The sequence below is a fragment of the Malaclemys terrapin genome, chromosome 2, assembly GCF_027887155.1.
Source record: "Malaclemys terrapin pileata isolate rMalTer1 chromosome 2, rMalTer1.hap1, whole genome shotgun sequence".
Lineage (NCBI taxonomy): Eukaryota > Metazoa > Chordata > Testudines > Emydidae > Malaclemys > Malaclemys terrapin.
The window spans coordinates 231665335-231691961 of NC_071506.1; the positions used below are offsets into that span (position 1 = coordinate 231665335).

A 26627-nucleotide genomic window follows, 5' to 3' on the forward strand; every position below is an offset into this window, starting at 1 on the left:
CAGCGGGAGTCATCTGGGTCTGGAGCTGTGGCCAGGGGTTGAGGCTGGGGGCAGAGCGGAGCTGGGTGGTGCTTCCTCCTCCTCCCCCCACCTCCCGAGGACTGGCCTGAGCCTCACTGTGCCCCCTCAAATGTTCCTCCATGCCTCTTTAAAAGGGGCACACCCCACAGATTGGGAACCACTTGTTTAGAGTCTGCCATGATGGTTGGCATGAGGTGTCTCACCCTGCTGTGTAGGGCTAGCTTTTCTTTTTTTTTTGGGAGGGGGAGGGATTATTAATGTATGTTATTTGCAGTGTAGTTGTTGCTGTGATGGTCCCAGGATATCAGAGACCCCAACTGTTCACCTGAAGAAGAGCGCTGTGGAGTTCAAAAGTTTGTCTCTTTCACCAACAGAAGTTAGCACATTAAAAAGATATTACTTCACCCACCTTGTCTCGAATATTAACGTATATGCTACAAAATACATTTCTCCCCAAACCTATTAAAGCTAAAATCAGAAAAAGAAAACATTAAAAATAAAAAGCACGCTACACAAAACAGTTACCTTCTTTGACAATGTTGTCAGTGAAAAGGCTTGTCAATATGACGGCAGGAAGTGTTCCATTGGCTAACAGGATCCCAGTGAGCATTGCCAACTTTGTCTGCTCTGTTTCAGAAAAGGCTTTAAGGAACAACAGGAGCTGTGGATCAGATCAGACAAACAGGTATATCTGAGCAATTATACAGTTACCACAGAGAATGACAATGTGTCGTAAAGAACATTAAAGGTCAGATTATGAACCCCTTACTTCTCAAAGAGTCCCATTGAAGTCAATGGGAATGCTAGTGGAGTGAAGTGCTACTCACCAGAACCATAACAGAATCTGACCTGAAGAGTTTAGCACCAGACATTGCCACACTTACAGGAAATGCAATTACAACAGATTCTCTCAGCTGAAATTCAAAATAATTTCTTAATTTAAGCAATACTGATATTCTTGATAAAGCTGACAAAGGGGTGTGGGCTCTGGGAGGGAGTTTGGGTGTGGGCAGGGGTGCAAACTCTGGGAGGGAGTTTGGGTGTGGTGTGCAGGACTGGGGCAGGTGGTTGGGGTACGGGAGGGGGTGGGGGGTGTGGGCTCCGGATGGGTAACACTTCCCTTGGGTGGCTCCCGAAAGCAACCGGCACATCTGTCTGGCAGCAGCTCCTAGGCGGGGCGGCCAGGGGGTCTCTGCACACTGCCCCTGCCCCCACGGGTCCGCAGACCCTAGTTTGAGAAACACTGCCATAGATCATCTCACTGAAGAATATAAAAATCACTCACAGGGTAAGGCACTACCTCACTTGAGTAAGAGCGACAGATCTGTCCTTCAGCGTTTAAAGTCAAGGATGGTTTCTCATTAAGGACGTGATCCATAGACCGTTGAAGTCAATGGGATGCTTTTAGCAGAGTCTTTCTATTGACTTCATTTGGCTAATCAGAATCTTTCCACTGATGACTTCAGTGGGATTTGGATCAGGCCCTACAGTTGCAATTCCTTTACCGACTCATCAAAAGTATCAAGCATGCTAAGAGAACACAGAAATATGAGAGCTTCCAGTTCTCCCTATGGAGACTGGGGGCAGGGAATGCAGTTACAACAGATTCTCTCTCAGCTGAAATTCAAAATAATTTCTTAACTTAAGCAATACTGATATTCTTGATAAAGCTGACAAAGGAAATGCAGGAATGTAAGCTGCTGCTGAGACCTCATCATTCCCAGTACTAATTACAGTAAGGCAGCAAATTGGTTTGAGAGGAAAATACAAGCTTCCCTGCTGTGTGAAGCAAAAGAAGTTTTGACCTGTTCAGAGAAAATACAGTCAAGTTTACATCTCTTGGGTCTCTAAAAATTACTGTTTATTATCAGCTGGTTTCAGATATGCAACTACAAACCCTTTGCGCGACCTGGAGTCCAAGTACTGTATAAACCTATGTGGGTGTTGCATTTACTTTTAATTTCCTTTAACGTACCTCCCCATTTTATATATGAATATTTTTCATTTTAACTTTACTATGCAGTTTATCATCTCCCATTCTTACCAGAACAAAGCTGTGCAAAATAACTTCTTCCCAGGGCGAAACATGCCATTTTTGTTAAATCAGACGGGTTTGGGGGGGGGGGGGGGAAGGAGTGGCTAAAAACAGTTCCTACCAATGGAAAACTCACTTCCTGCAAAATATGGATTCCATCAGAAGCAAGTTAATTCAGCAGGAGAAAAAACAAGAATTTAGGATATCACTATCGATTTATAAAATATTGGCATTTCTATAACTCTGCTTCATCTCCAGCTACCAACCTTGACCCTACTCCTTACCGCTGTCATGGCCCTTTCTCCCCCATCTATACAGTACATGCAGTCTGTGGAAATAGCCACTGAAGTGATAAAAAGCAGCCCACACTAACATGCACATTTTCTTATCCTATCTCCAAATCAGGGGCATTACCTCTTAAATGTATCTGATATCCATGTGACTAAGACAGAATATCAAGTGTGTTCCTGTACCTTCCTGCTGACAATAAATTCATTGTCACCCTCGCCAAGAAGTTTCCTGTTAAATATAAGCTGTCTGAATATAGTGACATTTTAAAATTCAAGATCAATCGTAAAATACGGTTTTTAAAAAGACATCATGTCTTGCAAATAACTCTGCTGTGTATTTGTAAGCTCAAAAATGAAGCTCTCTTCATTCACACTGTAGTGATTATGTAATATAGCTTTAAATTATAGTTTGCACAGGCCCTAAATGCTTCAACCAAAGGAAATCCATCATCTGGCTTTTTAGCGGGCATCTGCCAATTGCTTGCACCATGCTATTTTAGCTTAAAAGAAATATGAATTGAAAACAAAATCTCAAGTGTAATTTTATTCTTTCTGCCAAATTGTGACTCAAACAGAAAACATAAGAAAATCTGGGATGAAGAGGTCTAGAAGATTTATAAATATATGGGTGAGAATACTTGGCTATGGTGTTTTTTCCAAAGAAGGTGCAGTCTGATTCCAGCTTAACACGGCAGCTAACTGGTTAGCAGGAAAAGTTATTTAAAGAACGTTATCAAAACCAACAGATCCAGGTCAGGGAAAAATGGGATTTATATTTTATAGTACCGATCTAAAATGTGCATTTTAATTGCCTTTGTTTAATCTACTGTAACTGTGAATTATGATTAATAGCCACAGGAACACTGACATCCAGGAGACCTATTAATATTCTTTATATAGAGCTCAAACTGTTCAGACTATAAGCACGCAGGGAAATGCCAATGGTAAAATAATGGCCAGGGTCAAAACTCTCAGGAGCCAGAACATTTAAAGTGTGAAAGCTGAAATCTATTTTTAAAATATTCCAATGTAATGCCAGTACAAATTATTTGACTGATGGCCTAAGTCTTCTTTATCCAAGCCTATAAATGTGCTACCTGAAACGTGACCTGGAGACAGTGAAAGTAATTCAGACCTTCCAGTTTGAGACTGCCAGCAAAGTTGTTAGTAAGAGGGCGGCATCTTTAGTTTCCCTCTACAGTTATTTGCTTTTCCTGCTACATCACCCATCTCTTTGGTCCCCATTTTGGCAAATAAATAAGGATTACGTACACCCATTGGTAGCCAAATTGAGTGTATTCACTATTTTAGCACTTCAAACTAGTTTTAATTTTTGACCATCCTACTCTTGATGTGCCGCCTGCATTGTTGTGTGTGTGACCCATAAAAATCCCTGGGACAAATTCAATGATGTTGCACCCATTCACATCAGGTCTGAATTCTGGGCAAAAAGCTGCTATTTTTAAAGCCACTACTACTGGCAGCAGAGTTCTACACTCCTATAGGCTGCACAGAGAGGGAGATTATAAAGGGAGAAGAAACATCTTCAACTACCAAAGCACTAATAATAATAGAAACACATTGGTATTATTCAGAAACACTTTTTCACGAACATATGAAAAATGACACAGGGAAAAAACTTTATTACATCTCTTTCCATAGGAAAAAAAAAATCACATATAATGGTATTAAAAACCTACACCATTAACATTTATCAATCCTTCTGAATATCAGAAATCTACAAATTGAACTTTAGCATTTCTTTAAAGGTTATTGCAAGATCTGAAGTCACATAATAGTGTTTAAGGTGTTTCCTGTTTCTTCTCAGACCCCACCCCCCAACCAAAATTGCTTCTTACAAAAGGTCTTTTGGGACAGGTTCTAATTAAAAAGTTCTTTAAGTTTATTACATTTCAATATAATATTTTTGGGGCAGGGACCTTGCCTTCCTGCCTGCAAATGTCTAATATACTGTTGATGCTATAAGAATATTTGAACTAATAAAGTTTAAAAAAGATAGCTCTGAGAAGCTTATGTACAGGATCATTTTCTTAGTTCCAGGGTATTATTATACAATCCTCATTTAGTTGCAAAATGCAGCCTTAATTAAGTATTAAGGGAAAACTTCAAAATCTGTAATTAACCCACTTAGGAACAATTAAAAAACCAAGATATTCAGATCTAAGCTATTACAGATTTTCATTGCTGATTACTTTAAGAGCTCTTCCTTTACTAACACTGTTACTAATCTCTGTTGGGGAGTCACAAAATGCCCAAGTTATTTCAGAATAGTTCTGAACCTCCCACTGGGTTCTAAGTGGTTTATAACCTACTGATAGCATCACTTGTCTATTACTGCATTTGGTTCTGAATGCAAATTGGTTCCCAATATGAAAATAAGAAGTATGACTGACTCCAGTACTATATTCATAGCACATCTAAAACTCCTATTTATTTCAGTGGGAGTTTTAAGTGCATAATGGACCCAGGATCAGGTCTATTGTGCTGTGTTACAAGACATTTTAAATTTTTCTTTGTTTTTTTTAAACCTAAAGTGAAGTTCTGTGCAGTACAAGATATCCACACATATCCTATGTAAACAAAAAGGTATATGGACTTCTCTTGTAATCTGGAAAAGCACAAAGGCTGAGAAGACTAAATGCCTCCATCCACCTACAAAGTGCAGTTATTCCTGAATAACCCCACTTCTTGAAATGTGTTATTGCTTTAAAATTCACAGAATTTTTTTAAAAATACTTGTCAGCATTGCAAAATAAAGCACTTTACATATCCACAGAGAAGCACAGCAAGCTTCCTACAATATCCCATGATTGTGTCAATTCTGTTCTGCACAGCATCTTATGCCTAATCCATATTTGATCTCTCAGCAAGCCACCTTTCTGGTATCCTTCTACATAGTTTCAAGCAATTACTTTCATTAGGGAAAAAGGAAAAATGACCAAAGTTCCTTGTACCATATCTCACTACTTGCACATATTCCTGTACGCCTCATTAACATTTACCTGTGCAAGTACAAAAATCTACACATCTGCCCTTAAGCATGATGTTTATAATGGAGAAAAATATATGTCCTTAGCCTTGAAAAAAGTTATGCAAGATAGCCAGCAAGTAGAATGCTGCACGGCTGAACCATTTATATATATCTTTGATTATGCTTTACTGATAGATACAAGAACATCAAGCTAATGCATGTACATGTATATGGGGCTAATCCTGTTTGTTTTATACAGGAGTTGTCCCGCTGACTTCAATAGGAATCCCTACATGAGTAAAATGAGCAGGATTTGGCCCCGAGTGCTTTCCTAGGATTCCTCAGATTCCTAGGCATTACCTTAACTGTAGTAAGTTAACTTAGGCTTATACCACAACTTCAACAACCATCACCTGTCCATTAAACTCTCTATGGAACACTCCCACACTACCATCAACTTCCTGGACGCCATGATCAGCTTCAGTAATGGAACCCTACAGACAACTATACACAAGAAACCCATGGATCACCACACCTACCTTCATAGATCTAGTAACTACCCCAACACACAAAGAAATCTGTTATCTACAGCCGGGCCCTCAGATACCACATAATATGCTCCGAAGAGGAAGTCTGGGATATACATTTTAAAACACTTAGAACCACCTTCACCAAACAAGGACATTCCGCCAGAGAAGTAGATCACATCATGGAATAGGCCATCCAAATACCCAGAGAGAACCTACTTCAATACGGAAATAAAACCCCTCTGACTGCACACCCTTAGTTATCTACCATCCCACACTGGAACCCATACAGGGTATCAAACAACTACAACCCGTACTTGATGGGGACCCCATCCTGAAAGAAATATTTCCTGAACCCCTCTTCTGGCCTTTAAACAACTTCCCACCTCTCCAAGCTCATCAGAAGCAAGCTCCCCACAGACTAGGACACACTAACTCGAAGCAGTGCCAGACCTGCCAGAACAACAGATGCAAAACTTGCAGACATATCTTCAATGCTACAATGATCAATACCTCTCACCTTTCAAGATCTATGGGTCCTACACATGCCTATCACAACATGGTGTACCTCATACAGTGCACTAAATGCCCGAACAACTATGATAAAATAATAATAAAATGATAAAAGACAAAAAACACCACAAACTGTGGGTGAACACTTTTCACAAAGCAATCATTCTATAGTGGACCTATCAGTCCTCATCCTCAAAGAAAACCTGCACAACACTTTCAAAATATGTGCCTGGGAGCTTAAATTCATAACTTTGCTAGACACTAAAAATCATGGACTGAAAAGAGATACTGGATTTATGGCTTATTACAACAATCTGTAGCCCACAAACAATCCACTCTTCCTCCCCTGCCTTCTTCCCTCCCTCCCCTGCTTCCATGACTGGAGGGATGTTAACAGGCCACCTCACCTTGAATGGTCCTTTGAAATGTGTTAACTATTTATATTAAACAATCTGTTCTACCTTGTATTTAGCTGTGACACTCAGAGTACCTTTCCCAGACCGGAGGAAGAGCTCTGTGGAAGCTTGAGAGCTTGTCTCTCTCACCAACAGAAGCTGTTCCAATAAAAGCTATTACCTCACCCACCTTGTCTCTCTTATTTGGGCTGTGACAATTCACCATGTTGCCTATTTACATATAGGATCTGGCATTAACTTTAACTGACAATAGTAGAGGGTTAGCAAATTTAGTCACTGTGCGAGGACATGCTTTCCAACAATTTTTGAAATTCCTTGCATGAAATAAAAGTCTAGATTAAAAATTGCTCATCAGAGAGAAATTGCTACTGAAATTTGTGGCATACTTATGCAATTAGGAGAAAGTCCTTATAAAAAAAATCCTATTTTTTAAGTCTCCCTTCTTTTACAATAAGATTTGAAAGCCAAAAGCAGACATGAAAGGGACATGCTTCTCAAGGTTCACAGGACTATCAATGATCTTTTGTAATAATTATGAACAGGAAGAAATAAAATATGACCCAGCAAAAGCAAGCACTAGAGTGCAAATTGCCATCTGAGACAATCTCACCTTTAAAAAAAAAAAAAAAAATTCCCCAAATACCACCTGCTTGAGTAAAGTGAGACTGCTGGTCTGGCCCTGATTTTCAGCATGACTGTCTCTTACCTTAGTGGAACTTTCCACTAGCACTACCTGAACACTCTAAATTGGATGATGTAACTGCCAGAGTATCAACTTCACTGCTGGGACAGTCACAAACCATTTCTTATGGTATCATCAAGGCATCACTTCTCGTGTCTTCCTAATACTACCTCAATGGCCCTTAAACTGAATTACTCTATGGGTTGGATGGTGCCTACTTGCAGCATAGGTGCACAAAAAAGAACAAAGTGGGGGACAGGGAGCAGGGGGTGTTGGATAGGGAGTGGGGTCCTGGGAGGGGGGCGGTCAGGTACTGACTCCATGGGTGCTCTGGGGCTGGAGCACCCACAGGTGAAAAATTAGTGGGTGCTCTGCACCCATTGGCAGCCAAGCTCCCCTTACCCCCCATTCCCTCTCTCCACGGTGTGCCATGTCCCCGCTCCTCCGCCTACCTCCCAGCACTTCCCACCACCAAACAGCTTAAGCCTTCCAGGAGGGAGGAGGAGGAGCAGGGACGCAGCGCACTCAGAAGAGGAGGCAGAAGAGGCGGGCAGGGGCAGGGACTTGGGGTGGAATGGGGGCAGGGGGGAGGGGTTGAACACCCACCGGGAATAGTGGAAGTCGGCGTCTATGCTCAGGGGACAAGGAGCAAGGGGGATTGGATAGGTCAGGGGTTCTGAGTGAGGCAGTCAGGGGGTGAGAAGTGGAGGGGGCGGACAGGGGGCAGGGGCCAGGCTGTTTGGGGAGGCACAGCCTTCCCTATCCAGACCTCCATACAGTTTCGGAACCCCGATGTGGCCCTCAGGCTAAAAAGTTTGCTCACCCCAGGCTTATAGCCTATTAACTATGCAGCACCAGAGTAGGCTCTTGAGATCTTTCATCCAAGTACTAATCTACCCCAGCCTGATATCTAATTAAATTGTGAGATCTGAGAAGACCATAGCCTGCAGAAGTATGGCTGAAAAGTAAGTCTTATTTGTTAATCTGGGGTAAGCAAAAATAGCCAGATTTGCAGTCCTAATATCCTCCAGTAATACACAATTTTAGGGAGCAGCAGTGCAAGATTTCCACCAGGGCTCTGACAACATGCTTCAACCCTAATATCAAACAGCCACCATGAATGGTAAGAATAATATTTCCACACCCAGTTAAGTGTTGGAATCTCTGCTGACATTGCTGACAAGGGTGACTATTAGTGCCAACTATAATTCTTATTTCAGCTGAGTTACTTGCCACTGGAGATGGGATTGGTACTAGTTCACATGTGCTAGAACACCAGCAATCCACTTTAAGTAGCTACTTTGTCAAAAAAATGGGCTAATGGATTGATAAAGCCTCAAATTACTTTGTATTGACCACAATCTGTAAGTGGCACGATTGTGGAATATGCTCTCTTAAAAATGCACAAAACTCAAAGTGAAGCAAATTACAAAGCAAGTTAAAAAGAAGAGGCAGTTTGAATTGACATGGTATTCCTTTGTGAAATATGCAGAACGCTTTCTGTAATTTGAATGCAATGAGTCAACATTTCTTATGTCAACGATTATAATAATTAACAGCAAGAATGTCAGATTTGTGTGGCGAACAGAGGTACATTTAGTTCAACAATGAGTGATGCACTAAGCAATCAGCATCAGTTAAAAGGTATATGGACCACAACTATAAAAATAGCCTCATGAACTTGCAAGAATGTGCAAATAAGAGCCAATATCCCTAAGCCACTGTATTTGTAAAAGGCAGTCAGTTTGACATCAGAAAGACACTTCAAAGTACTAACTATCATGCAAAGAAATAGTGAGGAACAGTATTCCATATTCTTGCTCATTTTTATTAAATGGAGGTATTTTAACCTCAGGAAAGGTTATACACACATCAGCACTGGCCACAGTTTTATTATTCCAACCATTAACCTACAATATATTTTATATATTAATTCTGACTAGAATTAATAAGTCCAAACATTTCTTGACAGATTTCTTCAGGTTTCCATGTAATTCAGTAAATGCCACAATTCAAAACCCGGCCACCACATTCACTGAAGTCTAAAGTAAGCAAATACAATAACAACTCTGCCGTTGTGATACTGGCTCTTACCATGTCACAGACATGCACTCAAAGCCTCCTAAACACCTAAAACTTGCTTTAGGGCTCATTCTGCAATCTATACACACCAGACTAGTCACGACTCATACAAGCAGTCTCACTTCAATGCATGGTAGATTTGCATTCACTGTATAGAAAATATATGCTAGGAGTTTGAGACAACTCTAGGTTCTGTTGATATAGGGCCCTGGTAGCGAAATGCATCCCAATGAGTGCTCTCCAGATGGTTCCATAGCCATCACAGCACCACAGGCTGAGATGAGAAAGTGGGGGGCAGGGGTAGTCAGGGGAGCCAAGGATGCACTGACTCAGCATGTATCCTGGACAATCTCCACAGGCAGTGCTCTTATAGAGCCTCAATTACAAACTAAAGCTACCACTTCTGAGAGTTGCAGTTTGCACTCTCTGACCCAGCCAAGTTAAATCAAGACAACAACAACAGCATGTAAGAATATGCAGTTACTTTGGACAGAGGGTAGGTGATATTAAGCCCAAAGAGATACTGGCATCAATATTACCTTTTTGATTTCCTCTTCAAATGCCTTTTCCAAATATTTATACCTCCTGATTAGTTTATTGAAGACCTAAATACAAAACAGATTAAGTCAGCATATTTTACAGGTAGGGGGCCAGGAACTAGCACTGCCTCCTGTAAGTCAGTAAAGAACACCCATAACGTATCTGTGATAAAACTTGGAATACAGAATTTTTTAAAAAAAGACCTATTTCAACTCTGAGGAGAAAGAAGTAGGATTAATGGCTTCTTATGCTTTTATGTCCTATTATATGATTTTCTTTTAGATATGACCAAATGCACAGTGTTTCCAGGAAACTAGCAACTACCCAGTACGACAGGTGCTGTGCGCATTTGTGCAGCAATCCCTTGTCTCACATGCTACCATGACAAATGTTCTGATTCCCAATCTCTCGTCCCTGCTCCCCGCTCTTCTCTCTCTCGCCAGTGCCACTACTTCCCTTTTTTACTCCATTCATAGCTCCATTTGCAGGAGTGAAACAATGAGGATATCCCCACTTTGCATACATCCTCTAACAACATAGCTGCCTTGGAAGGCTCAGGGATTGAACAAACAGAGGGGGGCCTGTAAAGCCATGATGTTAGGGCTAAATACCTTTAGTAGATGAGGCTTATTAACAAAGACCTTTACCAAAGTATCATAAAATGCTTTATGATCAGAGGGAGAAAACTTTACAGTGCTAGCAAAGTTATTTAAAAAATGTTTTCAGGGACAACTCTGCAAGAAACCAACAGTCAGTTCTACTGGAATGTAACAGGCACATTCTGGTAACTTTCAGATTATTTTAATAGGAATATCTTAATTCAGGTCCTCAAAAGTTTTGGACTTTTCATAAAGAGCCTTGATTTCTCCCTCCCCACTGAAAATCCCCTCCTCTCCTCAGCAGGTTCTTCCCATGTCTATATGTGTATGCATACATATCCTTTTCTGGTACATTCAGAGAATAAGCATTAGAGGTTTCCCCTTCTCCCTACATTGGCATCTCCCTTCTCTTCTCAGAGTTTGTTTTTTCTTCTTATGGGGTAGTGGATGGCTGGGACGAGACAGCAGTGGGCCTTTCCCTGTTCTCTCCTAAGGGGACATAAGTCTCCTCCCACTAGGGGTTCCCCAATTCTCTCCCCTCCCCTCAAGATACTCTGATCTTTTCCCCTCAAATCCACTTCTGCCTTCTATTCATGTCTGTCCTCCACTTGTCTGTTTCCCTCTCTTCCCCTCCCATAACTGCCTCCCTATCATCTGTTCCCGTTCTGTCTCTTCACCCTTTGTTCCCTGTCCTCTCCATCTGACTGCAGCACTGGTAAAAGGTGGAGGGTAACATACTGCTACTGTGGCTGTAGTGGCCTGGGTGTGTTGGGTGTTGAGAGGAGAGAGGTTGAAAATCAGTGCTCTCAGCACTGTGCAGAGCCAGCACCAGGCTTGTGACTGACATGGGATTCAACTGGGATGGGGAGCTGGTTTACAATAAATATCATTTAATTTTGTTGTTGTTGTTGCAAGCTTATTGTGACCTGAGGGTAAATGACAAAATCTGTTTATTCCAATAATGTATTTTTAAGAGGCTGTCAAGAGCCTATGACTGGCACTCTTGTTGCAGAGCAGCAGAAAATGAAATAAAGGATGAATTATGGCCATGTGAAGAGGCAGACTGATATGGAAATTTACAGTTAATTAAGATGTGGAAAGAGAATGAAAATCATGAGCTAGGGTTTTTAAGCCTTTTGCCTTTTCAAAAAAAATAAGAAAATGTTACATATTATGACACAATTTGTAATGTGGAGAAGTGCTTTGGGGTACTTAGGGCATGTTTACACTGGAACTGGGCTAAGGCGCTGTTTAATTGCAATGTAGATGTTCGGGCTCAGGCTCCCGCCAGAGCTCTGGGACCCTTCCCTTCCACCTCGTGAGCCCGAGTCAATCAGCTGACCTGGGCCAGCTGCGGTTGTTTTGCAGGACTTTTATTCTAGTGTAGACATAAGCTTAATGTGCAATGATAGCATCCATAAGGACCAGCTAATTAGGGCCGGCTCTAGGATTTTTGCTGCCCCAAGCAGAAACAATTTTGGCCGCCCCACCCCACCCCCCGTTTTTTTTTTATCCCACCCCGGCCCCACCTCAGCTCCGCCCCTTCCCCAAATCCCCAGCCCTGCCTCCTCCCTCCCAGGCTTTCAAACCTGGGAGGGAGAAGGAGATCCCAAGTGGCTGCGGTGCGCAAAACAGCTGATTCGCACGCCGCTGCTCCCCCTCCCTCCCAGGTTTGAGAGCCTGGGAGGGAGAGGGAGCAGCGGCGCGCGAGCAGCAGCAACGGAGGTGAGCTAGGGCGGCCGGGGCACATTTTTAGGGGCAGCATTCTGGCGCCGGCCATGCCGCCCCTAAAAATGTGCCACCCCAAGCACCAGCTTGTTTTGCTGGTGCCTAGAGCCAGCCCTGCAGCTAATGTGCAACATGTTAGTGTGCTTTAGAAATCATACCCCTCCTGTGCACACAGGACTTGTCTACACAGAGCAGCAAAGTGCCATGAAAGTAGTGGCATCACTGGCACATTTAAGAGTCTTCAAGTATGCATTGACATAAGACTGGCCTGCAGGATTAAAGCAGACCCTGAGTGTTAGTTTAATGGTTATTTTAGCCTTAATTACACTTCTTCATTCTAGAATCAAATCTCTGTTTTCTGTTAGTCCAAAAAGAGTTGGTAGAGTCAGTAATGGAAGCATCAATTCAGTTATTAACTACAAAATACTGATTTGTTTTGCTGACTTTTGGTATAACTACTTTCACTGTGCTGCACTTCTAGTCCCTCAAACTTCTTGCCGCTACACGTAAATGCAGATTCAATTGCAAAGCTAAATTTCTCTCCCTCAGATTTATATTTCCAGTTGTCATTACCAGACAACTTTAAACCCTATCCAAGCTGAAGAACCAAAAGCAACAATTTTGTGTAATAAATATTATGAATAAAGATGTTCTTAAAAAGAGAGGCATATTCTTAACAGGGGGTGGAGTGGCTAAACATTTTGCTTGCTACACAAAATAATTTCACTCCTCCAGGTGGATTTTTAAAGTAGCCTCGCACTTCTCAGCCAACATATTCTATTGAAACAATTCTTGATGCTAGTGCCCTTTGTATGAGTCTTGCGAGGGTTTGTAGATCACCTGAACATATCGGCAGGGATAATGGTTCTTATTCTTTCATGTATTGTATCCAGTGTTACAATAATAATTAGATACATAGATACTATTTATAAAATAACAGATTTATTGTTATTTATTATACCTGGACACACACTAATGAGATTTCGTTTTTTTAAATTTAGTTTTACTTATATGCAGAATTATAGGGTGGCTCATATTTTTCTGTAATGACAATATTCATCCTTATTAGAATATTACATATTATTATGCACAAATTGCTCATTGTTATTATTTGTTATACTCCACTAAGGAGTTACGTGGTTTGAGATATTCTTGCATAATGTCTTAAGTTTCATTGCTTATTTATATTTATTTCACATAGGCCTATTTTTCCAGTCCTTCAAACTCTTACTCTTGTGAATAACCTTTTCCATCACTTGTAGAGGACCACTGACATCAACTATTTGCGCAAATCCCGATTACTTGCATGAAGAAGAGTTGTAGGATTAGGCTTTAAATTTTTCAGTCATTACTCTTATGTACCATATGTTAATTAAATATAAACTTGCTAAAACCTTTTATAAAATAACTCTGTATGTAGAAAGGGACAGCCCAAACTAAAGAGAAGAATAGGAAATGATTGATAAACCTCACAAGAAATAGGATCAAAGATAAATGTATGACAGCCCTATAATTGTCTTTTAAAGGAATTGTGACCAGATAATTCTAGAAATCCTCTCTCTTATCTAATGCTTATAGGTTAGAGGGGACAAAGGCAGATTAGTACCTAACTATACTACTTAACTGCTTTGTAATTAGTCTACTGCAAGGTCAATCTGCAGATTTATCGTTATTATCTTTTCTAAGGACTTATAAACAGACTACAGTGGCCTGTCAATAATGGGTTTCCCTTCCTACCCTGACCTGAGCATAGTTTCGGATAGTGTCATGATCTTCATCTGCAGAAAATACACAGTGGCTGGTCATCTTGGTCTTGTCATTGTCATCTATGCGTGTCCCTCCAGGGGCTAAAAAGAAAGAGAAAAAGCACAATAAAGATGCACTGTTCAGATAAGGGCTCCTAAACTTACAACCTCTTAAGTATCACTGAGTGCAAGGTGGAATGAAAATGGGCATCAGATGCAACAGCAAAAAGAAAAAAAAGCCAGAGCACTCGACTGTGGTGGCATTTGGCATGTATAGAGAAAGGAACAATCAGGATTTCCACGCTATGTCACATCCTACAGACCACTGAGCCTACAGAGGATTGAGAGCTATGACAAGAAATCTTGGTGGTGAGTGCAGGATGTGGTCCTGTGGGGGATTACTGGTTGGTGCCAACTACGTGATAAACATACTGGCACCCTTGTGTTAATTTTCATCCCTGTTTGCAAACATATTAATGTAATCTTTTCTGAAGAAAACTATTAGCATATCATCACTTGTTTTAGGACTCAGAAAATGCTGCTAATCTCTTTACTGCTTACCAACCCTAGCAAGTACATTTAACTGTATTAAAACTAGCTTTATTGGCATCAGATCTGTTCACTGATGAATGTGACGTAATAAAGTAACAAGCAAATAGCATAGCTATACACGCTTGTGTGACCAAACTCCAATCTGCATGTACTAGTATTTGCAAGCAAATCAAGAGGTGCATGTAAACATTCAGTGTTTGCACACACTTTTGAAAGTCTAGATTTTAAGTATGAAATTACTTTAAACCCCCTATATGTTTAATACCAATAATTGATGTATTTTAAACAGACCATTTATAATTATATTTACTATATCATAGTGAGATACAACGCAATAGTAATTTAATCCAGGAATAGGCCTCGATTCAGCATGTGAACAGCCCCATTGAAGTCAAGTGAATTAAGGTCATAAACATTTTGTCTCCTCTATCATTTTTATGCCAATATATTAATACAGAGTTTCAGAGGACAGAGGGGAGAACTAACTTTTTTCTAGAGGAAAAAGCATACAGTGGAAATAACTAGATAAAGTTACGGTGTGAAAAAGGTTATTGATACAGGCTTGTAATCAAGCACCCCAAACAGAATTTGAACATAAAAGATGCTAAAAAAAAAAAAGTGTCTCAGGTAAAATTAATATTGAAAATATAGACCATTATGCTTCAGGAAAATCTACTAAATATAAAATGGAAAAGCACAGAGTTGCGATTCAGACACAGGTGCTAGACAGTTGATTATTTATTGAAAACTATTTCTGCCTACCAATCTTCCCCCAACAAATTTGTTCAATTTATGTCTGTTTTTCTTAAACATCATCTCTCTTCTGCATCATTACTATTGATCGCCCTTTCAACAGACTGTCTTCATTTGTTTGTACTCCTTTCCCATTTGTAATCTATAAATCCTCAGTGCTGTCAGGTCTTCAGGATACTCACAAGTTGGGACAGCATTTCCGAATGTCTCAAGTTTGATTTTCTACCCTTATCCCAGGAGTCATTCAGCTATATTTCAAGCTGTTTTTGTAGCTATTGTATGGGTGGGAATTAAAGTGGAAGTTTTCCTGGTACATCAAGGGCTAAAATCTGTGCTTCTGCAGTCAATAATGCAGATTATTTGCTTTCAATTCTCCAGTGGCTGTTGGAGTTAGTGACACAATAGCGTTTTCATCCAATACCATTATGCTGAAATATTTTGAAGCAGATGTGGACTGGTTCTATATAGCTCATCCAGTAACTATGTAACTGGGATCAGAGCTTATTCCTTTTAGAACAGTGGTGGGCAACCTGCGGCACACAGGCCGCATGTGGTCCATCAGGATAAGCTGATTGCAGGCCACAAGACATTTTGCTGATGTTGAGCGTCTGCAGGCACAGTCCCCTTCAGCTCCTAGTGGCGGCGGTTCGCCGTTCCCAGCCAATGGGAGCTGTGGGAAAGGGCAGGCCACAGGGACCGCCGATTGCCCACCACTGTTTTAGAATCTGCAGTCAAAGTAACTGAAGAATAAAGGGAAAATACTGCTGCACACTCAAAATCTCTGCTATAAATACACTTGTTGAGATACTAGTAACTAATCCGTATGCCAGTAATCCTCTGAGCATTCCTCTCGCTCCTGGGTGATTTCCTTTAGTCCCTTTCACTTATCCATTGTTATCATCTTTAAATTCAGACTCTTAAATGTACCTAACAGTAACCTTGCCTCATATGTCCAGTCTTGCATCTCCAGATACCTCTCTCCCAATCACATCTTTACAACTTGCTACCATCTCAAACTCAGCACCACAAAAAACACTCAGCTTACTTTCCTTCCAAACCCGCTTCGTTCCCACTGACAATTCCACTGTCTGCCACATCACCCAGGTTCACTACCTTTGTGTTGCATTCTCCTCCCACATTCAGGCTGTCGCCAAATCCTGTTGCTTCCTCCTCTACATAAACAGCTCTTAACAAAACAACAGTTCTTCTCTCTTTGATCCTTACTGCAAAAAGCCCTCGCCCAAATCATGGTCATCCTTCCCTTTGATTACAGCAGCTTTCTCCTCTTCACTTCATACAAAAAGCTGCCTTAGCATCTTCCTCTCCTCCTGGACCAGTGCTGTTCATGCCAACACATTTGGCCTGTCTGTTGTATTCATCAGTTGCCTCTCTTATATGTGGATTGTAAGCACCTCAGGGCAGTGACCATTTTTTGTTTGCACAGTAGGATCCTCATCTAGGACTTTGGTCCCTAGACACTACCATAACACCATAGGTTGGACGTTAGGAAAAAGTTCCTAACTGTCAGGGTGGTTAAACACTGGAATAAATTGCCTAGGGAGGTTGTGGAATCTCCATCTCTGGAGATATTTAAGAGTAGGTTAGATAAATGTCTATCAGGGATGATCTAGACAGTATTTGGTCCTGCCATGAGGACAGGGAACTGGACTCTATGACCTCTCGAGGTCCCTTCCAGTCCTAGAGTCTATGAATCTATTAATAACACAATAATAAATAATGCCACTGCCTATCTGATTGCAGACTAAATAAGTACCTAGATAGATAGAACTGAGGGCAGAGTTAATAGCTTTTGTGGAGCAAAGTGTACACTATTCAACCACATTCCTCCACTGAAATGTTATGTACAGAAATTTTCTAGCATCAACAAGATGCGCAGTTTACCTAACATGCTACCAGCTATCAGGATATCAAAGAGCGTGTCAGCATAGCGACGATAATCTAGCCTTGAGCCTGTTGAGTCCAGAAACTTGGCTACAGCCTCCAGATCATTCCCAGCTTCATTGAGGCCTTGGATGATTGTATCTCTGAAAACTGTGGGTTCAAATTTCTCCTTTTCATCTAGGAAAGGAAAAAACAAAACAAAAAAAAGTCAACCAGCCATCTATACGCTTAGATTTACATATTAGACAACAACTGACATGTCTGTGATGTGGGAGCATAACATATTTCCCATTCTGATTATCCTATTTCACAAGTATCAATTGGCTTTTGTTAGTTCTGGGAATTGTACTTTTTCTCTCCCTCTTCTTTTTCAAAAACTGAAAAGGAACATGCACAACCTACCTTGGGAAAATTAAATAGAAGAAATCCATTAATGCAAAATTAAACTGAATAGATGTAAAATTTTCTATTGCTATTTCTCTTATTAAATGTATTCCTCAAAACGTTACTATATATGTTGTTAAATTAGATGATAAAATACAGGCTGTGCAAAGCTGCCTAGTTAAAAGTGCTGCAGGAACTTTCATTTTTTCATTTTCTGATGTTCTTCTTTGAATTTTAACTGCAACTTAATTCATGCACTGACGTATTCAAATCTTGGCGAAGAGAAAAGATCACAACAGCCAACAAACTCCTATGTTCTATGAGCACGGAGGAGTGTGGGTGGGGGGGTTACATGGTGTCATCACCAGTTGTTCCCCAGATTCACAGAGAGCAGCAGCTCTTGAAACAGAGAAGAGTGACAGTCAATGATGCATCACCTAGTTCAGTCCCCAGTAGAAAACCTTGATTAAAATGCTCACTTTGACCTTCAGACAGCATCTCTAAGTCAAGGTCCTTAGTCGTAATGAATTCACTTGCAAATCTAGATTAAACTTAGACACACACACATATATACCTCCTGTTGCTTCTTCTTTCTTTGATAAACTAACAAGCTGCTAATAGGGAGCCATGTACACCTGAAACCTCCCAGCAAAGCAAGTCCTGATTTACACTTGTGCACTTTGAATGGCTTATGTCTGAGAGCATGTCTACACTACAATCTTAAATCGACTTAGATTAGGTTGACTTACAACCACTGCAGTAATTACTACAGTGACTGATGTCCACACTATTCTCCATCTGTCAGTGGTGTGTGTCCTCACAAGAGCGCTTCCGCCTACCGAAGAGAGGGAGTGTGGGGAGCTGAGAGCCAGGGCTCTCAGTTCCATGCATCTTCCCGCTGGGAGGCCCTGGGCTTCTCGCCTCCCCACTCCCTGCCCAGAGCTGTGGGGGCAGCCACCCTTGGCTTCTCGCCTCCGTCCGGGAGATTTGCACCCGAAGTCCAGTCAGCTGCCATGCTCCTGCCGGGGAACCAAGAGTCTGGTTGGCTGCTGTGCTCCCGGCAGGAAGCGAGGAGCCAAGGGGGCAGCCAGGCACCCAGCCAGGAGCGTGGAGCTGGGACCCGGGTGGCAGCAAGACTCCCCGTGGGGAGCCTGGGCAGCAGCCCAAGCTGGGAGTCTGGGTGGCAGCATGGCTTGGAGCAGAGATCCAACAGAACCCTGAAATTGACAGAACAGCCAACAGTCAATGTAGGGAACGCAGTGTCTACACAGACACTGCATCACCCTAACTACACCGACATAACTCCACCTCCACGAGAGGTGTAGGGCAATTACATCAGTGGGACAAGGCTGTAACGTATAGATGCCAACCTAACTGTGCAGCATAGACCAGACATGAGGGTGTTTAAACAGAAACAATCATGAATTTTGCATAGCATTTTGTCATCTGTTTTAGATATTGGTGCCAAGTCATATGGTCACATAACAGCAATAATTACTTAAGAATATAATAGACTCTGCACATGAAAGAATAAACCTCTCATTTACTAGTAAAAATGAAGCTCTATTAAAAACCTGGATCAAACAAATGGTTCTGCCACTGCACCCTTAAACTAGCCCTATTTAAACTACACCTCCTATTGGAGCAGGTCCCTGAGGAGCTGTGGGACATGTAATGAAAATGTTCTGCAACCGTCTGTGAGGAGTTTCAGTGCAGATTTTGATAATGAGGGTAACTCAATGGGGATTTTGGCAGGGCATTAAAGGGAATGGAAAGAAAAGAGAGGGCTTAGTGTGGAAGTTAGTGCTCCAGGAAAATTCATGGAGAAAAACTGTAGCAGAGTTATTCTGAGCGATTATGCTGCTTATTCACAGATATCTTGAGCCTCCTAGAGTACTTCCCAGCATGGACTATAAAAAGCAATCATTTCACCTTAACTTGTACTAATGCCCAAAACATTTTTATTTGTGCACAAGAAGCACAATACCAGGAGAAGAATCACGAATTCTACCAAACCACCAAAGGAAGTACAAACTATTCCTCCTTGGGGAGCCACAAGAGTATGCATTATTCACATTATATCAACAGCATGCTAGGTGCTTTACAGACAGTTATGAAGACAAAGTCCGTACCTCTAAGAGTTTTAAACGTATGGATATTTTTATATTTTTCAGACAGGTAGGTTTAAAAATACCCAATGTGTTAAATTCAGAGGGCTTCACTGTATCTAGCACTATGGGAGATGTGGATCACACTGCAACACAAACATCACCACCACTAATATTTTCTACAATAATTTTAAACCCAGATACTTTTCCTGCCTACAAGCCTCTTCCCATCTGGAACATCCCAATATTTTCTTCTCTGTTGCAATCTAACATGTGTAGGAAGAGGATTTTTTTTTTTAAATTGCCTGAAGAGTGATACACATCATTAGTGAAATGTTGTTTTCTTAACAACTTATGTCCCTAGAAGTGATGTGCTGAACCAGCACAACAAGAAGCAGCTGTCATCATGGAATAGGAACAGTATGTGAAGTTGTCAAGTGCATAATTAGGGCCAGCTAGCAGTTCCACTCATTTCGTGGTCACCCTCTTCCCTTCTGTACAGATGCACCACATCATAAAATACATTTGAATCTTCCTCTTTAACAAATGAATCTTAACCCTTCAACAAAAGGCTCACAAGCCAGGGAAACTGAATTTATTCCTCCACACAATCCATCCTGTCCCCTTTCTGACCTCATTTTACCGTATTAGTGTTTATTTTGACTTTCTACTGAACGATTTTCTTCCTGAATGGCACCTGGATTTCCTTTTGCTTCACTTCCTCCTATACTGCAGTTTACCCATACTCACCAACCTTCTGGCTAATAGCATCTGCATGGTTCTTTAGTTTGCCAGACTGTTTCTGAAGGATACACTCCCATCTCTGATATCACAGGAATAGATCTGGGTCTCATGTGTCTGCATGAAGCACTGCCAATATGCCACCTACAGTGTTTTATGTGGGCATGTGTTTTTCTAGCCTGGTCAGACACTGGTGATTTTGCTCCAGATCCTACCTCCTCTCTCACTTCACAGGAGCTTGAAACAGAAGAGGAAAGGAAGGCACTGTGCAGTCACATCTATGCCCCAATATAGTAGGCTCGGGTATATCTGTGCCATAGATGTGACTGCACAGTGCCTTCCTTTCCTCTTCTGTTTCAAGCTCCTGTGAAGTGAGAGAGGAGGTAGGATCTGGAGCAAAATCACCAAATTCTAGCCTGATCCCAACTACTGCAGATAGGACCACTGAAAAAAACAGCATTCAGGAGGAGTGTATGAAAGACCACACTGACTAAGAGTTCACTAGAATTCTCCTATTTGTGCAAGTAACCAAATAGTAGAGGCCGGAGTGCAACATTTAGCCACCCCACCCAGGGGAAGCCCAAAGGGGGACTGCATCTTAGACTATCACACATTGCAACACCACTCCAGTCCCCCCATCCTCCACCCCACTCTCTCTTCTCCCACTTTAGTAATTTTAACTCCTGGCAACTAAAGCACTGTTAACAGATGTATGTTAGCAATTTCTTTAGTTGCCAGCAGACAACTAAGCTCTTCAGGGAAGGAACTGCATTTTCCTAAATGTCTCCACAGCACCCAATATATTTAGAGCACTGCTGTAATACAACATAACAGCGAAGCAGGAAGCAAGCGGAGAACTGCCTCCTGAAAAAAACAGGCTTCTTCAAGGTTTTTCAAAGTTTGGCATCCTAAAAGCGAGCCACCCAGAATCCAGTCACTTTGGCTTGGTCTACACTACAGAGTTCGGTCAATGCAAGGCAGCTTATGTCAACCTAACTCTGTAAGCATCTACACTAAAATGTCACTCCTGCCGATGTAACTCACCTGCTACGCCGACTTAATAACTTCACCTCCATGAGAGATACTGCACTTAGGTTGATGTAGTTAGATGCTGTGTTAGTTACATCGACTTTAGTAGCCTCCCGGAGGTGTCCCACCATGACTGCTCTGATCACAGTTTTGAACTCCATTGCCCGATGGCCAGTACGCAGGTACATGCCCCTCCATGAATGCCCACAACCACCTTAAATTGTTTCTATGTCCCACAGCAGGCTAGCCTCCAAGGAATTGTCATGTTCCCCACAGCTCCTCTGGCAGGGTTGGGAGGTAGGCAGAGGGCAAGGGGAGCCCACACAGACAAAACAGAGCTGGGAAGAGAGTAGAAGCAATGGTTCCCATCAGGCTAAATCCCTTTTCAGAAGCCGACATGGTAGAGCACCACATGGGCAGACCACCACTAATGGCCCTGGCCATTGAGGACCTTGAAATTGATTCTTGGGGCCACTTAATTAAGGAAGGTTAGTTTTGCTGAGGACACATGAGAATCTTTTTTTTTTTTTCCCCAAAAAGCACTAAAAACAACAGTGCCACCAATGAAACGTGCATAAGAGTGGCATAGTAAGCCATATATTATAGCTATCAGCAGACTATCATAATTTATTGGAGGAGAGGTCTAGAGACATACAGCTCCAAAAGCCTCTCCAGAAGAGATAAACCAATAATTTAAAAGGATGCACACTGAAACTCATTTTAATTAGCTGCAAACAAACAATATCATGTAACTGTTCTGATAAATCCATTGTAAACCAGAGCAGTTAAAATCCAGGTAAAATTACAGATAATAGAATAAATTACTATAGCAGCCAGGATATATCTGTAATTCATATTCTCTCACACACACACACACACACACACATTTTGCTCACAGTGGTTTCTGTAGTATCACATCCATTATTACCAATTGTTTCTCTTCACAGTCCAAGTGAACTACCACCATTCCTGGTAAGCAGCCCTTTATTGGCCCAATTCCCAGACTAAACACATAACCTACAGCACCCAATGATCTGTAAAATACATTATGAGATGCATCTGTGCACCTAATAGGTTATATTTCACTAGAATACCTTGGTGATTTTGGCAAACCCAATGCCAGCTCATACCCAGTCCCCAGGCCTCACTGAACACTGACAAATGCATAGCTGGAAACCAGTCTGGCTTACCGGTGTGGTAGTACTGTTAAGATAGATATTACACTTTTAAGAATGTGTTTAACTTTATGGAATCTTGTAGGATGCTGCATGTATTAATCCTACATATAATATCTGTATCTCATACTATAAAGTAATGTTTAAATGTTGGCTCCGCAACTTCAAAATGTTTGCTAAGACTGTAAATCCCACAGTCAGGGGAGAAGCATTTTACCAAGTGTGAAGTGCTAGTTTACAACAAGAGCTGTTATCTCCTCTCCCAAAAAAAGAAGGTCTACAGACATCAGAGAAGCCATTGTGGACAAAAGACTCTATAGATTGTGTCATAACTATAAAGGGAAGGGTAACAGCTGTCCTGTATACAGTACTATAAAATCCCTCCTGGCCAGAGACTCCAAAATCCTTTTCCCTGTAAAGGGTTAAGAAGCTCAAGTAACCTGGCTGGCATCTGACCTAAAGGACCAATAAGGGGACAAGATACTTTCAAATCTTGGGGTGGGGGAAGGCTTTTGTTTGTGAGTTCGTTCGCTCTTGGGACTGAGAGGGACCAGACATCAATCCAGGTTCTCCCCATCTTTCTAAACAAGTCTCTCCTATTTCAAAACTTGTAAGTAAATAGCCAGGCAAGGCGTCTTAGTTTTACTTTGTTTTCTCAACTTGTAAATGTACTTTTTACTAGAGTGTTTATCTTTGTCTGCTGTACTTTGAACCTAAGACTAGAGGGGAGTCCTCCAAGCTCTTTAAGTTTGATTACCCTGTAAAGTTATTTTCCATACTGATTTTACAGAGATGATTTTTACCTTTTTCTTTAATTAAAAACCTTCTTTTTAAGAACCTGATTGATTTTTTTCCTTGTTTTAGATCCAAGGGGGTTGGATCTGTATTCACCAGGAGTTGTTGGGAGAAAGAAGGGGGGATGGTTAATTTCTCCTTGTTTTAGATCCAAGGGGGTTGGATCTGTATTCACCAGGAGTTGTTGGGAGAAAGAAGGGGGGATGGTTAATTTCTCCTTGTTTTAGATCCAAGGGGGTTGGATCTGTATTCACCAGGAGTTGTTGGGAGAAAGAAGGGGGGATGGTTAATTTCTCCTTGTTTTAGATCCAAGGGGGTTGGATCTGTATTCACCAGGAGTTGTTGGGAGAAAGAAGGGGGGATGGTTAATTTCTCCTGGTTTTAAGATCCAAGGGGTTTGGATCTGTATTCACCAGGGAATTGGTGAAGGTCTCTCAAGGCTACCCAGGGAAGGAAATTAGCCTTGGGATGGTGGCAGCGGACCAGAGCTAAGCTGGTAGTTAAGCTTAGAAGTTTTCATGCAGGCCCCTACATTTGTACCCTAAAGTTCAAAGTGGGGATACAGCCTTGACAGATTGCTTCCCCCACACCTTTGAAGAGGGTGACGCATAAGCCCCATCCCATCACAGCTTGAACACTTTGAGAAGGGAATAAAAATACCTGTTGAGAAATGGTTCTCTCTATGCTGCTTGAACTTGAAGATGCGAAGATTTCTAAGCATAAGCAAGGGATCTCCAGCCGTTTAGTTTGAGTTAGCCCTAAAGGGCATATAAAGCTTGCATATTATATCAGCTACTATCATCTTTTGGAACCTAAGACTCTCTCATTTTTGTGAATGTGTGTACCTGCTTTAGCCTTATACCTCTCTTATTTCTCTTCTTAGTGAATACCTTTAGTTAGTTTATTGTCAGACTGGCTATAAGCATTGTCTTTGGTGAGAGATCTAGGGTGCACTTGACCTGGGGTAAGTGACTGGTCCTTTGGGACTGGGAGTAACCTGAATATTGTTGTGATTTTTAGTGTAAGGGACCATCTATCACAGAGGCAGGTTTGCCTGGGTGGCAAGATAGATTGGACTACTCACAGGGACTGCCTGTGGCTCCCTATTAAGGCTGTTATAGTTTCTGAGAAGTTCATACTTGTTACTTGGTTGATGAAATCTAAGTATAGAACACACCTCCAGTTTCAGGGGGTAGCCGTGTTAGCCTGTATCCACAAAAACAACAAGGAGTCTGGTGGCACCTTAAAGACTAACAGATTTATTTGGGCATAAGCTTTCGTGGGTAAAAAACCTCACTTCTTCAGATGCAACAAACCTCCAGTTTGGGGTTTGTGCCCTATTTCTTGACAGTCTGCCCTGATGATGGCATCCATGGCCGTGAGCCACTCCAGACAGTGTGACAATCTTGATAAGTGGCATCAGCATTATTTAGACTATGACAGTCTGCCCTGTCATGTGGCCTGGTCCTTTAAGAGGTTGGCAGGTCTGATGCATATTTTACACACACACACACACACACACACACACACACACACACACACACACACACTGTGGGGTGAAAGGAAGTGGTCCCAGGAGTAAAAAAAAAAAAGGTTTCCTGGGGCCAGCCGCCTTGCAGAGAGGGTGGGGCAAGGCTCCCCCTCTCACCTCACTAATTAGGGATGAGCTGAGAGAAGGGGACCAGCATAAAGGCTGCCTCCTCTCTCATAGAATTGCAGACACCAGGAGATACCAGCAAGGAAAGGTGGCCTGCTGAGAAGCCTGAAGGTTTACGGAAAAGGGGCCAACTGGCAAAGCTAGTAAAGGCTGCACAACTGACTAATCCACAACCGAGCTCCAGAGAAGAGAGCTGGGGAGACTCCTGTGTAAGGAGAAACTGTTGCAGTAATTAATACAACCCAGTTCCCAAGACGAGAGCTGGGGACTCCTGCTTAAGGAAGGACTGAAAAGGGGTAATCCTGAGAAAGATCCAGAAGGGTTTCCAGATCGGAGACTATTTCAGGTGCAGGAAAGCAGACTCTCCTCAAGGAAGGAGTCATAGATCCCTAGTTGGACTAAGCATAAGGCAACAAATACCCCTGGGTATATTTGAGTGAGCTTCTACTTGTGCTTATGGCTATCATTAATAAATGAGACTTTCAGAAGGGAGGCGCTCTTTGATTACAAAGATCTGTCTGGACTTCTTTGTAACCCAGGTGAAAGGAAGTGATACAGGGATCACCTGTGACACCATGCCTGACAGAAAGGGGGCACACTGGGTGACCCCCTTTCTATCACAAATATAATACTTTCAAAATTTATGGAATCTTGAAAGTAACAAGGGAAGATACTTGGTTATATTTAGACACATTTAATATTAAATTATTAAAACCGCATATGAAAAGGAATTTATTTTGTGATATGTTAATTCTTTTAATGTGAATTAAAAAAAAAATCAAACAAAATCCATAGTCACAGTAAAAAATAAATATTGGAAAAAATGTATCAAACTGTTTAAAGAGTATTAAAGTTTTCAGACTGTCATCATAAAAGAAAGCACTACATACCCATGGGATATTTGAGAGGTAGGAAGTTAGCTTCATTTTAGAAATTAGGTGCCCATTTTGGGGGACTGCATAGATTTGACTCTAAAAACCTCATCAGTTGAAGTTCATTTCTGAACGCTGCTTGTCTTTTAAGAAACTCTTGGTAGTTGTGCTTTTTTAATAAATATGTGCCTTTACAGTGGCGCTGGAAGAAGTGCTAATCATCATCAACCATGCTTCCTAATATCCAAATCTTCTGTAATCCTGGTTAAATACAAACAAAGCCAAGCTCCAAGTGTCTTATATGTAGTCCTAAATATATACAAAAAGCATAAACTTTAGTTACATTAAAAACACTAACAGTATCCTTAACACTGATGGGAGGATGGTGGTGCGTAGGAAGGGACACCTTAATCCTACCAAACTTTCAAATGAGAGGACAGCAAGCAATGCTTTATATGACTGTGATAATTCTAGTCACCTTCACGAAGG

At 41.5% G+C, this 26627-nt stretch overlaps 1 protein-coding gene across 6 annotated transcripts in view; it reads right to left on the bottom strand.

Moving 5' to 3' along the window:
* The window catches only part of BZW2 (basic leucine zipper and W2 domains 2), an 80811-nt gene that overhangs the window by 24936 nt on the left and 29248 nt on the right, over positions 1-26627 (bottom strand). For 4 of the 6 annotated variants that reach the window (XM_054020372.1, XM_054020375.1, XM_054020376.1 and 1 more), the window contains 4 exons: positions 17378-17554; positions 14169-14272; positions 10098-10163; positions 547-682 (listed from right to left, as the gene is read on the bottom strand). In XM_054020372.1, coding sequence (XP_053876347.1) covers positions 547-682; positions 10098-10163; positions 14169-14272; positions 17378-17554 — 483 coding nt within the window. The remainder of the gene's footprint in view (positions 1-546; positions 683-10097; positions 10164-14168; positions 14273-17377; positions 17555-26627) is intronic. The other 2 variants (XM_054020373.1, XM_054020377.1) reach the window with 2 other exon arrangements.